At 33.9% G+C, this 15,417-nt stretch overlaps 1 protein-coding gene across 1 annotated transcript in view; it reads right to left on the minus strand.

Moving 5' to 3' along the window:
* Window positions 1–176: 176 nt before the first annotated feature.
* Window positions 177–15,417, minus strand: part of LOC135833929 (aminopeptidase N-like) — a 56,817-nt gene continuing 41,576 nt past the window's right edge. The window contains exons 3-17 of the mRNA XM_065347756.1: window positions 13,085–13,415; window positions 12,130–12,288; window positions 11,350–11,646; window positions 11,075–11,258; window positions 8,265–8,421; window positions 8,059–8,140; window positions 7,787–7,970; window positions 7,476–7,677; window positions 7,301–7,384; window positions 6,999–7,195; window positions 5,151–5,350; window positions 4,897–5,064; window positions 4,631–4,774; window positions 2,424–2,505; window positions 177–2,330 (exon numbers count right to left, since the gene is read on the minus strand). Coding sequence (XP_065203828.1) covers window positions 2,169–2,330; window positions 2,424–2,505; window positions 4,631–4,774; window positions 4,897–5,064; window positions 5,151–5,350; window positions 6,999–7,195; window positions 7,301–7,384; window positions 7,476–7,677; window positions 7,787–7,970; window positions 8,059–8,140; window positions 8,265–8,421; window positions 11,075–11,258; window positions 11,350–11,646; window positions 12,130–12,288; window positions 13,085–13,415 — 2,633 coding nt within the window. The 3' untranslated portion in view covers window positions 177–2,168. The remainder of the gene's footprint in view (window positions 2,331–2,423; window positions 2,506–4,630; window positions 4,775–4,896; window positions 5,065–5,150; window positions 5,351–6,998; window positions 7,196–7,300; window positions 7,385–7,475; window positions 7,678–7,786; window positions 7,971–8,058; window positions 8,141–8,264; window positions 8,422–11,074; window positions 11,259–11,349; window positions 11,647–12,129; window positions 12,289–13,084; window positions 13,416–15,417) is intronic.

Raw genomic sequence — 15,417 nt, forward strand, 5'->3', positions numbered from 1 at the left:
TCACCTTCAAATTGTTAAATCTTCCGCTACGGAGATTTAACGCATAAATGACCTCTTAGTAACCGGTCACTTAGCTTCACGATCCATTTTTTTTTTTTTGATTTGTTAAAAGATTTTTTGGTTTCCGGTCGGCTAAGTAAAATATGCGAGTGCGTGTTTATAAATAAATCAACGCGTTCAAAAAATACCAATTTTTATTGTACATTCATGTAAAAAAAAAAAAAATAGCTATAATGATAAATAAATAAAAAAAATATATATACGTAATGTACAATTATTTTATTACTATATGCATGACATTCATCTCGATAAAAATTTGCAATTTAAATAGTTTACCAGATTGTAACTCCAACTCTCGCCAATATCATAATACTCCGTAATTCATCATCAAGAGTTATATTGGTACTTACATACTTTGGTAAGTATGTGTATGAGATACATCGTACGATAAGCGCATGAAATAAGTACCTACTAGTTAAATATAAATTTGCGCGTACCTACCTTGTAAAATTATACCAAGGTAGGTATTATATGTATAAAATTAATCTATGTACAATATTTTTCAACTTATAAACAAATGCCTGCATAATATTCTTATATAAATTACACGTTTTATTTTTTAGTTTTTTGTTTTCAAGATACATACATAGACCTACCAACAGAAACTTAAATAAGAATAGGTACAATATATACGATTTCTTATTGAAAGTGCGAACGGAAAAACATCAATAAAAATAAAATATTCTCGTAAATGCATTCGATTAGGCCGGAATCATTAGCCTACCTTCTAAAGAAAAAAAAACATAATAAAATAATGTAATATTTGGAACACTTTCAAATACATTTAGTTGTGGTTTAGGTCGTTTACCTAGATGATGTTTTCACGAGCAGACCAGAGATCAAAAATTACGTTTTTAGTTTTTATATTCCAGTTCAAGGACTAAAAATAAACGTTTTAAATCGGAAGTAAAAGTCGATAATTAGCATTTTAATTTTTAAGAAAATGTATTTTTTTTTTATGACATCAACGCGTGTATGAGTCAATTATTATTGGAAATAACAACCTATAGTATGAAACATTTCCATGCAGATATGAGCAGATAATTTTTATAGCCTTGAAAAAAAAAATTGTATTTATCAACAAAATGCTGGCAAAGTATTGGCATCGGGACAAGGGCGAAAAATAACGTCGGATCGTCAGTTTCAAATCATGGTCTTTTATCCACCTTAACTTATAAAATACCCACCTAAGTATTAAAATTTGAACAATATTTTTCGAAACGAGGCTTGAAACAAACATATCGATGAATGTAACTAAAACATTTCAATTTTTAAGCACACAATGTAAGAATGTGGCCAGGTCAACGACGACAGCGTCGATCGGTATAATTAAAACTGAATATAAATTATCGTTTACACGTATCAATAGTATTTCCCGCGAGCAGTAACACTTAATACTTAATAGGTACTTCGTCAAAAATCATTAAATTATTAAATTCAATTTGAAAAAAAATCACTTAGTCATATTGGATTTTTTTTTACACATTTAGGTACATTTTGTACTTCATAAAACGATTTTTAAATTCGAAATTTTTTAGGGAAATAAATTTTTAAAACATTATATTAATTATGTACCCATTTCTGTCAACTTCCTAAAATAATTTTAAAATAAACTAAGCCTAACATGACGTACCTATATTATTTTCAAAAAATATGGAATGATTCGAGAATTGCGAAGTTTTAATTTCAATCCGATTTCTATATCACTAAGCTGGTAACTATGCTTAAAATTACTCAAAAACGACGAAACACATCGTCGTCGTGTCGAAGGATATTCGTAAATAAAATTGCTGTTTTGAAATTTATCACATGTGAATACGCTGCTTTGATTACAGAGAGCGCTCACTTTAGCACACTTTTTATTTCATTTTATAGTTCAACGATCATACAGCAGTAGGCGTTGTGTTGATGATCAGATGATCCATACACTTTCGAAGTTGTAATTTATCATAAACCTACTTACATATTTTTTTATTTTACATTATTTGAACACCAACTTTACATAGGATCTTTCTGAGCAGTTAGAAGTGATGCTCGTCGTAAATGATTTACTCAATTTCTCCTTCCTTATATCGTGTGCCCCTAAAATATTATTTTCATTATCTCGGTTAAACGAGATTACTGCGTCCGTGCTTAGATAGCCATGATACAATTAAGTCGTAATTTTTGCTCATCCAAGCTTCATTACTGCGAGCTTTTTCGATGGCTTGTATAAATGCTCTACTGGCTGCTCCTGTCTCGTTTTTATGTCTTTTGAAGAAATCGGCGATCTGTAAAATATATTTTATTAGATTAATTATATAGGTACATATAAGTACCTACGTGAAAACTTTGAAGGATTATAAAATTAATTAGGCAAGTACCTCTCTTATTTCGTGTTCGGTGTTGACGCTGGCGAGTACACTTTTAACAATACTGCTTAATCCGAATAATGAGGAACCCAAACTGAAATCAAATAGGTAAAATATAAAAATCCGAAAAATTTCATAATTTGTCATAAAAAGATCATCCCATAAAAGTCAAACTATAGCTCGGTTTTGCACTTGGGTACTTCGATTTTGCTCAATTTTTGGTAGGTTTCTCAAATGACTTTTCCAATCCCTCTCTCTATCGAGACAGTTAGAATGGGACTTTTTTTTCAGAAATTGAAATTTTATGTCATAATACCAATAGTTGGAGTTCAACTGAGATTTTTGCAACTTGGAAAAAATCTTCCTGCGGAATTTAAACTTTTTTATTCGTTTATTAGATCAAAATTTAGAGGCTCTGTACCTTCATGTTCCAGGTTTTTTAAATTTAATCACGAAAAGTTCAGTTGTAACTGGGTCATTCCATGTCAATTGGACCAAGAAGTGGTAGGAGGGTTCGGCGATTTTTTTGAAATTTTTCCTGTGGAAAGACCTACCGATTGGATGGCCAATGGCGCAAATTGCAGCTCTCTAGCCCATTTTTAAAGGCAGCCGGGGGGTGTCAAAGTTTTCAATGAACCTAAAATATCATCCATTTCAGCAGTGGATTACTCGATAACCGCGATACCTACCAAAATGGAACTTTTCCCCATAGTTAGAAGTTTCGAAAGACTTTTTGGGGATATCATAAAAATCAGTGTCGCCACTTTTTTTTGTACAAAAAATTAGCTCAAAAAGTTTCGAAACGTAGTTTTCACATCGTTCCGACTCTCAACAATTCTGGAAAAAACGTATTATGGGCAACTTTTCATGCTGAACAACATATTAGAAAATTGGGATGGTAACATGTTGCAAAGTTAATTTTAAAAAATTCAAAGTTTGCGAAAAAAAATGCGATTTTTTGATTTAAAACATGAAAAAAAGTTTTGATAGGTGAAGTTGATCCATTTGATCCCTATTTCTACGTATCTGTTGAAAAAGTTGAAAAACCCATTTCACTCGATGAAATGAACTCATCACAAAAAAAATCAAAATTCGAAAAGATTCAAAAAATGAACGAATTTTTATTTTTTTGTTGCGATGGTAATTTTTATCAACTTTTTCATGAAATACGTCAGAAAGAGGTCAAAATAAGACAACTGAATAAATTCAAACTGTTTTTGATGTTTGAAATTGAAAATTGACTTTTTTCGAATTTCGATTTTTTTGTGATGAGTTCATTTCATCGAGTGTAAGGGGTTTTTCAACTTTTTCAACAGATAAGTAAAAACAGGGGTCAAATGGATCAACTTCACCAATCAAAACTTTTTTTCATGTTTTAAATCAAAAAATCGCATTTTTTCACAAACTTTAAATTTTTTAAAATCGACTTTGTAACATGTTACCATCCCAATTTTTTAGTATGTTGTTCAGCATGAAAAGTTGTCCATAACATATTTTTTTCAGAATTGTTGAGAGTCGGAACGATGTGAAAACTTTGTTTTGAAACTTTTTGAGCTAATTTTTTGTACGAAAAAAAGTGGCAACACTGATTTTTATGATATCACCAAAAAGCCTTTTAAAACCCCTAACTGTAGGAAAAAGTTCCATTTCGGTAGGTATCGCGGTTATCGAGCAATCCACTGCTGAAATGGATGATATTTTAGGATCACTGAAAACATTGACACCCCCTGGCTGCCTTTAAAAATCGGCTAGAGGGCTGCGATTTGCGCCATTGGCCATCCCATCAGTAGGTCTTTCCACAGGAAAAATTTCAAAAAAATCGCCCAACCCCCTACCACTTCTCGGTCCAATTGACATGGAATGACCCAACTTGTAAACATCATGAAAAAATGCATGTTTCCAAGCTTTTTTTTCGAACTTTTAAATTATATGATTATAGCTTCAAAATTTGACAAGCTTTTAAAAATTGAGCTTCCATTATAGTGAACATTTTTGAAGCTACTCAGAATTTTATTTAAAATACTGCAAACAATTTTTCTCCAAGTTGCAACAAAACCGTGAAATTGAGTTCCTTTGGGTAATGAGTACCTATACGAATAGTTATTTCACTTGAGAAACCTACAGAAAAAATGTTGAGCAAAATTGTGGCACCAAAACCCAAAACTGAGCTGATTTTACATGGAATAATCCAAAAATTGACTGTACACGGTGTAACATACTGTTTAACAACTCTATCCCAATGATCTCTCAACATGGCCCATGCTAATGGCTGACCAATCACATTATTGGCAACTGAAGAGAATACTCGGACGACATCTTGCTTCTTGATACCCGAAGTTTCGTTTAAAGCCCAATCCAAATACCTGTATGAATTTAAATAAAAACAAGTAAGTTAAGTAGGTACATAAAAAAAGGTAGGCTACATACAAACACATTTTCAGATACAAAAAAATGAAATTCGAAAATTCAGACAGTATTTTCTCACCTCGATAATATCCACGTTTCTCTCGAACATCCCAGTGCTCCTAATAATATATCTTTCTCAGAACCAACATTCGATTTCAGATACCTTTGCCAAGCGAAATCCCATTCTTTCTCGCCACCGACTCTGATTGCCGTACAATAAACAGTTCCTTTCAAATTTGGAGATATTCTGCAAAAACAAAAAAAAAAAACATATTAGGCTATAATATTAATAGAAAATTCCCTTATCAGAATTTGATGCTTTATAAAACGTACGGATTGTTATTATCCGGCGATGGGGTGAACTTCCAGCTTTGGAATTGGTTAACCGCATTTCTAATACAGTCTTCGTAACCTAATTTACAGGCGTAATTTACTACTTCGACTCGTTTGTAAATTAATAACTGATCGTCGGATGATTTTTCGAAAAATCCTGTATTTTCGTACAGTTTTGATGAGATGAACAGCAGGTAATCCTAGAAAATGCCATCAATATTATGCAAGTGATATAGGAAGTGGCGTTTTTTTTAAATTCCTATTATAACGATGATAGGTAAGTAATGACCCCCTCTCCCCCCCCCCCCATAAAAGCAACGAGCATAAAACACTGACAATAAGGTGACATAAAAAAAAAAATAACAGAAAGAAACGCCATCTATTTCTAATTACGATGAACCTTGTTTCTGCTTCAACCCACTCTATAGAAGTAGTTAGAAATGATTTTGTTCAACACCACGGCCTCTGGTTACAAATATGAAAAATATAGGTAGGTAAAAAACTTTTAAAATTAAGCAGGCAGATGGTAGTGTGTTACTGTGTTTTCACGAATTAGGTAGTTAAAGTAGGTACCTAGGTATTCGAAAGAAATTCTCAGATAGTACATAATTTGGCATAAATTTTCCGAACAGCATTCTCTTCCCACTCCCTTGCAATAAACACGATCAAGTCCGTCGTGAAAGTAGAATATTAAATATGATAATTAATTCGCCAAGCGATGAGATTTGAATGTAACCGGGTACCATTCGTTTAGATAAAATCCCGGATCACCGGATAAACAAGTTGCCTATCAGTAAAAATTTAGGAGCCAGTTCGAATTAGCGCCAATCATTTCAAACATTAATTTTAAAGAAGGTATGAATCAAGTAATATCTATTACGAGTAATTTTTTGAGAAAAGTGAATAATACGAATCATTTTTTTGATTTCCTTCTACCTATCTACTTTTACTAGTAAGTATCCTACTTTGCAAAACAGTCCACTCGTAATTTTCTGAGTCAACTCTTAGCATCAAAAAAATTAAAAATGATTTGAGGAGGTGGATAGCAGAACGCAATAACTCCAAAATTACGAAAATTGAGTTAGATATCTATCCTTAAGTAAAATTCAACGGGAAATCCATTCCCGGTGTCAGATTTTGTCCATCAGTTGAATATCATAGCGCAATCGAGGAAAACAAGTCTGATTTTAGAGTTAAATGCATTAAAAAATTAGATTTTGTTTGCAAAACGCAATAATTCCACTACTTTTTATACATTTCAGTTGCGCAGATGTGGTAACACTGTTTTTTTTTCATCGGGTAGATACTGAAACTCATTGGGTAGGAGTTACTAAAAAAAATTGTGCTTTCGTTCCCACTCTCTGAATGCTATATCACAGACAGGAATTGTTTGAATTTCGCATTCCAGCTTTATATTGAAAATTTTCGATTAAACATACTTTTTTTCTATAATTTTTCAATTTTTTCAAATGAAAAATACGTTTTTTTTTGCAGAAAAACACCCACAAAAAAATTTGCGTTCAAAACGCAATAACTTATTTTTCTTATCCTCTCTGTGCTTACCCAGGTGACCAAAATTTTGAAATTGAGTGGAAATTTTATTTATGGCACCCTCCCCTTTCATTTGACACCAATTTTGGAACTCGACCCCCCACCCTTCCCGTCCTGACCATTTTTCCTAATTTCCCAAAAAAACCAAAAATGGAGTTATTGCGTTCTGCTATCCACCTCCTCATTTCACCCTACGTCATGAGAACTTTGTATCAAGCAGTTAGAACTATTATCTACCCATTTGTAGGATGTGAATCACAATGTTCAAAAAATTGTGACTCACTGCAGTTCACTCACCTTGAATTTATCGTAAGAGCCAGTTCGTCTCAACATTTCGTTCAAATATTCAAATGCACCGAAGGCAGCCATCCAAGGAACGTACTCCAATTCGTATTGTAAATACAGTGTAATATCCAGAGCGGTGGAATACTTCAGTATGCCTGAGTGAGCTAGTTTTAGCGCATCGTTGATTATCTGAGCTCTGTTGACCGGATCTATTTTTTAGAATTACAATTGCAAAATCATTATGTAGGCAGAGGCACGCAGCAGTAAGTAATAAATAGTAAATATCATTCCAGGTACTAGAGTCGTTTACCTACCTATAACGCCGAACTTATCAGGATCGTTTAAAGTTTTGACTAGCAGTTCCCAGTTTCGGTCATCATAATTCACTCTGTAATATCCTAAAATAAAAATCGCGCAGACAATTAAAAATTCTCTCATTACAAACCAACACTTCGGAAAATATTTTTAATAAAATAATCCTCATCTCACCGGTCTGTTTAACGTTAAATATCAACCAATCGTTGGGAGAAACAATCACATCATCGATGAAAATCTGCGGCTCAGCTTGCAACCAATAAGACGGTTTGGTGCGACTGAAATCCACGTTTTTGCTACTCGTGTACGTCAGAGGTACCCACCATAGACTGTGGTCCTCTTCAGAACTGTTATTCGAATTCATAAAGAATCTACTCTAAAACCAATCATATTGCTACTATAATTAGCACGTGTTTGAAGGCATTTTACTACATGCGGTATTCGCGATAGTTAAAATAATGAAGAAGCATTCGTTGATCATGTACCTGCGTCACTGTGATCGTATTATTGTGATAATTTCTCGTAATGGTTATTACAGGAAATCCTATTTGTAAAGTCCACGTATCCATTATTTGTTTAACCGAAACGTTATTTTCTAAAACGCCTACTCTGTGCGCTTCCTCGGTTAAGGCATCCCACAGATCGTCTTGTGTAGCCGAATGGTAAGCTCTGTACAAAAAAATACTCGAGAGTTAATATCTAAAAATTTATGATTTGAATTTCAACGCAGGTTGATAGGTAGGTAGTTTTCACTCACTTTTTGGTCAGATAATTGCTCAGTCCTTGTTTGAATACTTTATTTGTAAGGAAATGATCCATCATTCGAATTATCGATGCACCTGATTCAAAAATAAAAGTTAAAATAAGTAGGTAGTAGTTATTTACGTATACCAAATTATAAGTGAACTTTAAAATTAGTTTTTTTTTTTTACATAGGATTAAAATATTTAATTGTAAAATCACCTTTGCTGTAAGAAATTCCATCGAAAATTTCGTTTATTTCATCCGGATCTGATACCTGCACCGATATAGGATGCGAAGAAACTAGTGCATCTAAATTTAGAACGCTCTGTAATTCTTCGACCACAAATTGGTCTAAAATTTTCCAAGTAGGTTCTACCTGTAAATTCATACGTGTTCGATAATACTAGGGAGAAAAATACTAAACACTGTGTTTATTTGACTTAATTATCCGTAATCTTGTTTCGTATACGAGAGTATCTGCACGAATATCTATTCAATCTGGGTTTGGTTTGCAACCTTCTCCCCTCATCGTCTTTTTGAGTCACATTTATTTTTATTTTCTGTATTTCAGATGAAAATAGATAACGTAGAACAAGAATATTTTTTTGAAATTTCTTCTAAAAAAAATTTCAAACACAGAAAATTTTTGTGAATTCTCAAATTTTCATCGTGGAACTCGTTGATCACTTTGAATTAAAATTGAAAAATACCTACAAGTTTAAATCGACGAGGACAAATTTCAAAAATTGGATTAATTTTTTTTTTAATTTTTTAAAAATTGAAAAATACAAGAATCGTTTAAAGGTCCTGAGAATGACTCGAGGTATCCTCTTCTGATACGAACAAAAGTGTGTTTGAAAACTCCATCAGTAAAAATTTCAGCTGGCAAAAACGATTTTTTAATTTTTGACAAATTATTAAAAAATAGAAGTGCTCTGGAACCTATTTTGAAAAGAAAATCATCTGAGTAAAAAATGATGAAAATCTAATATCAAAACCACCAAACTAAACTGTGGGTGCTTAACAAAGAATTTCTATAAAAATGTGAACCGAATTTTTGAAATTTGATTGAGCTCTTATTTTTAGGTTTTCAGACCAAATCTGAATTCCAAATAGTCCGGCGTATGACAATAGGAGTAATTGCACCCCCCCGCCGATCCTCCGGGACAACTTTTTTCTTAAAGGGGACATCCTAAGGAACATTTTAAAGCAAACTTTCCCAAAAAAAAGTTGGCCTCACTTACAAAATGGTGGCCATTTTGATGGACAGATCAGCCGAAATCGCAGATTTTGCGTTTCAACATGAGACTTGAACGAACTTTTTCAAACTTTACAAAGGTAGATCGAAAGATCATGCAAAAATTTATCTCCTGTCAAAATTTCAAGTGCTAAAGTGCGTTTTTCGATTTTTGGTGAATTTTTAAAAATCGAATTTGCGCCAAAAATGAGGGAAAAAATCAAAATTTTACCAAATTGACCAAGAAAGCTGAAATTTGGGATATACCCTATTTTCGACATGCCAAATCGATTGGAGACGGTTTCAACCCGTTTTGAGCAGTTCTGGAGCCTCCAACAGATGTTTGAAACTCGAAATTACCACAAAATTCCATCAAATTGAAGTTGTAAAGCTAAAATTTATTTTAAAAACTAATTTCCATACGCTACGAAGTACTGCTGGTGAATTTCAAGCCGTTTTGGATCCTCCAGCGACTTTTTGAAAATTCCTGAAGCCTCCAGCAGATTTTTGAAACTTTAATTTTTCACAAAATTTCATCAAATGGAGATGGAAAGCTGAAATTTACTCTACACTTCACAGTTAACACCCTCAGAAAACGACTTCTGGTGGATTTCAAGTCATTTTAGAGGCTCCAACGACTTTTTTGAAAATTACTGGAGCCACCAGTAGATTTTTGAAACTTGAAATTTCCCCAAAATTTTATCCAACCAAGATGGAGAATCGAAATTCATTCGGTAAACTAATTTCAATACGTTACGAAGTCGACTGCTGGTGAATTTCAAGTCGTTTTGGAGCCTCCAGCAACTTTTTGAAAGGTTGTATGACGTTTTTTTTGGAAAATTGAAATTTCCTAAAAGTAGCTGGAAGCTTCAAAACCATTTGAAACCACCATGTAGTCTGCGAAGTAAATTTCAGCTTGCCAACTCCATTTTGATAAATTTATGTTGGGAAAATTTCAAGTTTCAAAAATCTACTGGAGGCTCCAGTAATTTTCAAAAAAGTCGCTGGCGGCCCTAAAATGACTTGAACCCACCTGAAGTCGTCTTCAGAGGGTGTTAAAATCTGAGTGTAGAGTAAATTTCAGCTTTCCATCTCCATTTGATGAAATTTTGTGAAAAATTAAAGTTTCAAAAATCTGCTGTACACTTCAGGAATTTTCAAAAAGTCGCTGGAGGATCCAAAACGACTTGAAATTCACCTGCAGTACTTCGTAGCGCATGGAAATTAGTTTTTAGAATAAATTTTAGCTTTATACAATTCCAATTTGATGGAATTTTGTGGGAATTTCGAGATTCAAAAATCTGCTGGAGACTCCAGAACTGCTCAAAACGGGTTGAAACCGTTCCCAATCGATTTGGCATGTCGAAAATAGGGTATATCTCAAATTTCAGTTTTCTTGGTCAATTTGGTAAAATTTTGATTTTTTCCCTCATTTTTGGCGTAAATTGGATTTTTAAAAATTCACCAAAAATCGAAAAACGCACTTTAGCGCTTGAAATTTTGACAGGCGATAAATTTTTGCATGATCTTTCGATCTACCTCTGTAAAGTTTGAAAAAGTTCGTGCAAGTCCTACGTTAAAACACAAAATCTGCGATTTCGGCTGATCTGTCAATCAAAATGGCCGCCATTTTGTAAGTGAGGCCAACTTTTTTTTGGGGAAGTTTGCTTTAAAACATTTCTTAGGATGTCTCCTTTAAGAAAAAATTTTTCACGGAGGATCGGCGAGGGGGTGCAATTACTCCTAATGTCATATGCCGGACTAAAAACACGCAATAATCTTTATAACTTACATTATCAGTTCCGATGTACTCCATGTAAGTGGCAAATCCTTCGTTTAACCATAAATCCGACCACCAATCTGGAGTGACTAGATTTCCAAACCATTGGTGAGCCAACTCATGGGCTACAACCGTGGCCACGTCTTCTTTATTAAATCTGGTCGAGACGCCTTCCTTATACAACATTGTCGTCTCTCTGAAAATAAGTCAATCCTTCAGATAAGCTTTTACTTCACAATGAACAGAAAAGCTTGCAAATCACATTATAGTTAGGTACGTATAGGTACCTGAAAGTAATTAATCCCCAATTCTCCATAGCTCCCGAATTGAAATCGGGCAACGCTATCATGTCCATTTTAGGCAGTGGAAATTTAATATCAAAATAATCCTCGTAAAATGTTAAAACTTTCGATCCAACGGTTAAAGCGTAACGAGCTTGATCAATCGCTTCTTGACGAGCCCATACGTGGAATTTGGTCTCCGACAGTTGGTAAAAGTCCACAACGGCAAAGGCCACTAAATACGTAGACATTGGTACGGATTCTTCGTAAATATCCACCACATAATCCGGCGGTAATCCGATCCTTGAAAAAGAGATAAAGAAAAATAGACGCTCATTATCGTGTACATTACCACTAACGACGACGCAACCTCCGAAACAATAGTTTCCCATTATTCGCAACCATTCAACCCTGAAACGCCTCATGCAGTCCAGCCTAATTATCATCGTATAGGTAGAACCTACACAAGACACTCCACGTGCATTCAACAAACCACCACGTGTTTTTTCCCTTTCGTCGTACCATACTTATTATCATTCTATGCTTCGTAGTAATTGTAAACCATCATCATCTTGTGCATCATCGTGCTCCAAGAGGAGAGCAGTATTTGGAAATCGATATAACCACTACGAAATTGTCGTCGGAAACCGGTTACGTCGTCGTATCAAGGTCAATTTTATCGGTTATTCGGATCGAAAATGGAATAAATTCGTCATAGAATAATTTCACAAACGATTCAAAACTAACGATACTTGAGTATAGGTAGTTGAGGAATTTGAAATTTACATTTTTCTAGCGAATTCGGAAACTCTCATGTTCGATAAAGTTGTCATATTCGATAATCTTGCGATACTCAGCGTGAATTTGGCTTTGTATGCTGGCTCGTCGAAACATGGGAATGCTTGTCTGGCATCAGTGGCTTGGAATTGAGTTACCGCTATCCACCTGCGAGCAAAAAAAAAATAATAGATATATCGATACTCAATCGATAATTGACGAGGAAATGAATCACAACTTGAAATTGAAAGCGAGCCCATGCTACCTATGGTGAATTGATTTCATTGGCGAGTCCAAGTCGATGAAGGTTTCTCGTCGAATGACGATATCCGTTACGAGATATATTGAAATTTTATTAACGAGTGAAAGAAAAATTGCGCACCTAGGTAGCTAACTAGCTATCTCGTGGCTATTACTGGCTCCAGAAGTAAGAGCGTTTTAAAATCTAATTCGAATTCCGCGTTTAATTTAATTTTTAAATTCTATATGCAAAGTATAAGTACCTATAGGCACGCTAGAGTAAATATGAACTCACGATGACGTATAATTTTCTGTTCCAGAGCAACTGATAATAGTTTAAAAACATTTTCTAACGTTATTTTTTAGTTTACTTTTTATTATTAATAAACATCGCAGAGTAGGTATTCCATAAAATACCCACTACTATCCCAGTACCTACCCACAGCCCAAATACTTTTCGTCGAACATGATTTAAATGCTTAAGAAAGCACTGGCAAAAATTCATATTATTAGATAGGTATAAACGGTTTCAATTACACCACATAACCATCCATACATTTAAGTACCCCTATGAAAATTATTTAAATATACATACAAAACACAACACACGATGCGGTACCTAGTCGTTCAAAGTATTGCCTATTACCAGTTGTGATTACACAGCTAACCTATTGTTTTTGGTTAACTCGGTATTTAAACGCACAATTTCGTTCAAAAGACTCACCTCGTCTGACTTCCCATTTTGTAGGAACTTCGGTAAAATCCTTGCAGGTTATCATTAATGATACCATCGTATCGAATGAACACTCTGTACTGAGAGTCCTTTTCCAAATAATGATCGAAATGCAAGATGAAGAACTGACGTTCTTTGTCTTCAGATGTACCGTATATTTCCACCTCTTCTTCTCTTCCAAAAGGTTCGTTCGGTATTGGTTTTGGTAACTTGAAGATTTGAGCTTGCGAAATGTTCAAGTTGAGCGAATGCAGAGTGATATTCTTCGTGCTTTCGGTTATGTTCACCACAATTGATACTTCGCCGTTAAACGTGAAATTACCTGAAATCAACAACGAGTTAATAAGCTGTACTGTATGTACTGTGTAAAACATGGTGAGAGTGATTTATGTGTAGTTGGCAGAATTTCGACTTGAGGTTTCCCTCGACGAGATTTACTAAAAGTTTCATAATTTCTACCTGATTTGCAAAAATTTTAATGCGTCGTTAAATTTATGTTTCTCAGTCTTATATTAACTACATATGTTTTTGATACATTTTTAATTGAATTTTTGCCAAATTTTGCCGAAATTTAACCATAGTCTTTACTGCTATTTAAAGTGATTTTAACGCATTTTTCATGTTTTCAAGTTTGACGTGTTTTAATGTTAATTCCTTATGCAATTTTGACCATATAATAGTTTGACAAATTTTTACAGTTTCATTCCATTCCCAATAAGTAGGTAGGTAGTTAGGTACTTAATTTTTATTGACTTTGATGCTTCTTTTGTGTGTTTTCGTATCACTTTTCATGTTTTAAAATTTTTTTCATGCAATTTTTGGCTAGTTTCAGTTTTTACTAAAATTTGATCACCTTTCGATGACTTAAAGTGATTTCAATTTTTCTTGTTGTCAATTTTAGGTATTGATGCTTTACTCAATTTTTTCCACACTTTGTCAAATTTTACTGAAATTAAATTATCTACTTTTGATTTTATTGCTTTTTTTTCTATTATTATTTCACATATTTTTGAAAATTTTTCATGCAATGTTTGTCTCTCAAAGGAGGAGTTGCGATAAGGCCATTTTTTGGCACCAGCTAGTTATCGACTCAACCACTATTAAAATGTTGTAATGAATGTACAAATTACGAATCCGTGGTTGGTTAATCCAAAATGACCATTTTTTGGGCTCCAGGGGTCCCAAAGTTGTGAATAAAGAAATAATTTTAGGAACCACTGAGTATCATTTTCAAAAACATTTGTAGCGTAAAATATCTGTTTGAACCCGATAAACGTTATACGAGGAGATTTTTCTATTTTCGACCCTTGGGAGCAGATATGGGGGGGGGGTTCAATTTTTTGAAAATTTTGGAACCACCGTTTTGGACCCACCCCCTCGAACCCCGCTAAAAAGCTTTTTACAGTTTATTAATATCTGAAAGACCTCCATCCTACCAAATTTTGAGCTCAATAAAAATTTTCGCTGGTACTCAAAAGTCAAAAATCCAATTTTCCAATTTTTCGTAATTTCGATATTTTGGGAACCCCTGGAAAACTAGAAACCTGCGATTTGCGCCAAACGTAACGTTTTGAGGTATATATTAAACTAGGGGGCTCCGCCTCCTGGCCGCTTCGCGGCCCAAATAGATAATCTGGATGAAAAAGTTGAATTAAGTTCCCTGTATATTCGTAATTTTGGAACTTTTTTTTAGAGCCCCCCACTTTAGGCACCACTAAAAAAGGCGTTTATGCATATTTTTTCAAATAAATTGAAGAATTCACATTTGAAACACACTAGCAAGTGCTCGATAATTTTTCATTTGATTTTTCCTGTAACTTTCAAAATTGAGCTATTTTAGGTCAAATTCTGGCATTTTTACTTCTTATTATGACAACGTTATTTTCACGTCTTTTCGAATAGTTAAATCTCAGAATTTGATTTAAAATAGCTCAATTTTGAAAGTTACCTTACTGAAAAAATCATACGAAAAATTATCGAGCACTTGCTTGTGTGTTTCAAATGTAAATTCTTCAATTCATTTGAAAAAATATGCGCAAACGCCATTTTTAGGAGTGCCTAAAATGGGGGGGGGGCTCCAAAAAAAGGGTTCAAAATTACAAATATACAGCTAGGGAGCTTAATTCAACTTTTTCATTTAAATAATCGAATATACACCTCAGAACGTTACGTTTGGCGCAAATTGCAGGTTTCTAGTTTTCAAGGGGTTCTCAAAATATCGAAATAACGAAAAATTGAAAAATTGGATTCTTGAGTACCAGCAAAAAATTTTATTGAGCTGAAAATTTGGTAGGATGGAGGGTCTTTCAGATACTAATAAACTG

Source organism: Planococcus citri, chromosome 2, assembly GCF_950023065.1.
Source record: "Planococcus citri chromosome 2, ihPlaCitr1.1, whole genome shotgun sequence".
Classification (NCBI taxonomy): Eukaryota; Metazoa; Arthropoda; class Insecta; order Hemiptera; family Pseudococcidae; genus Planococcus; species Planococcus citri.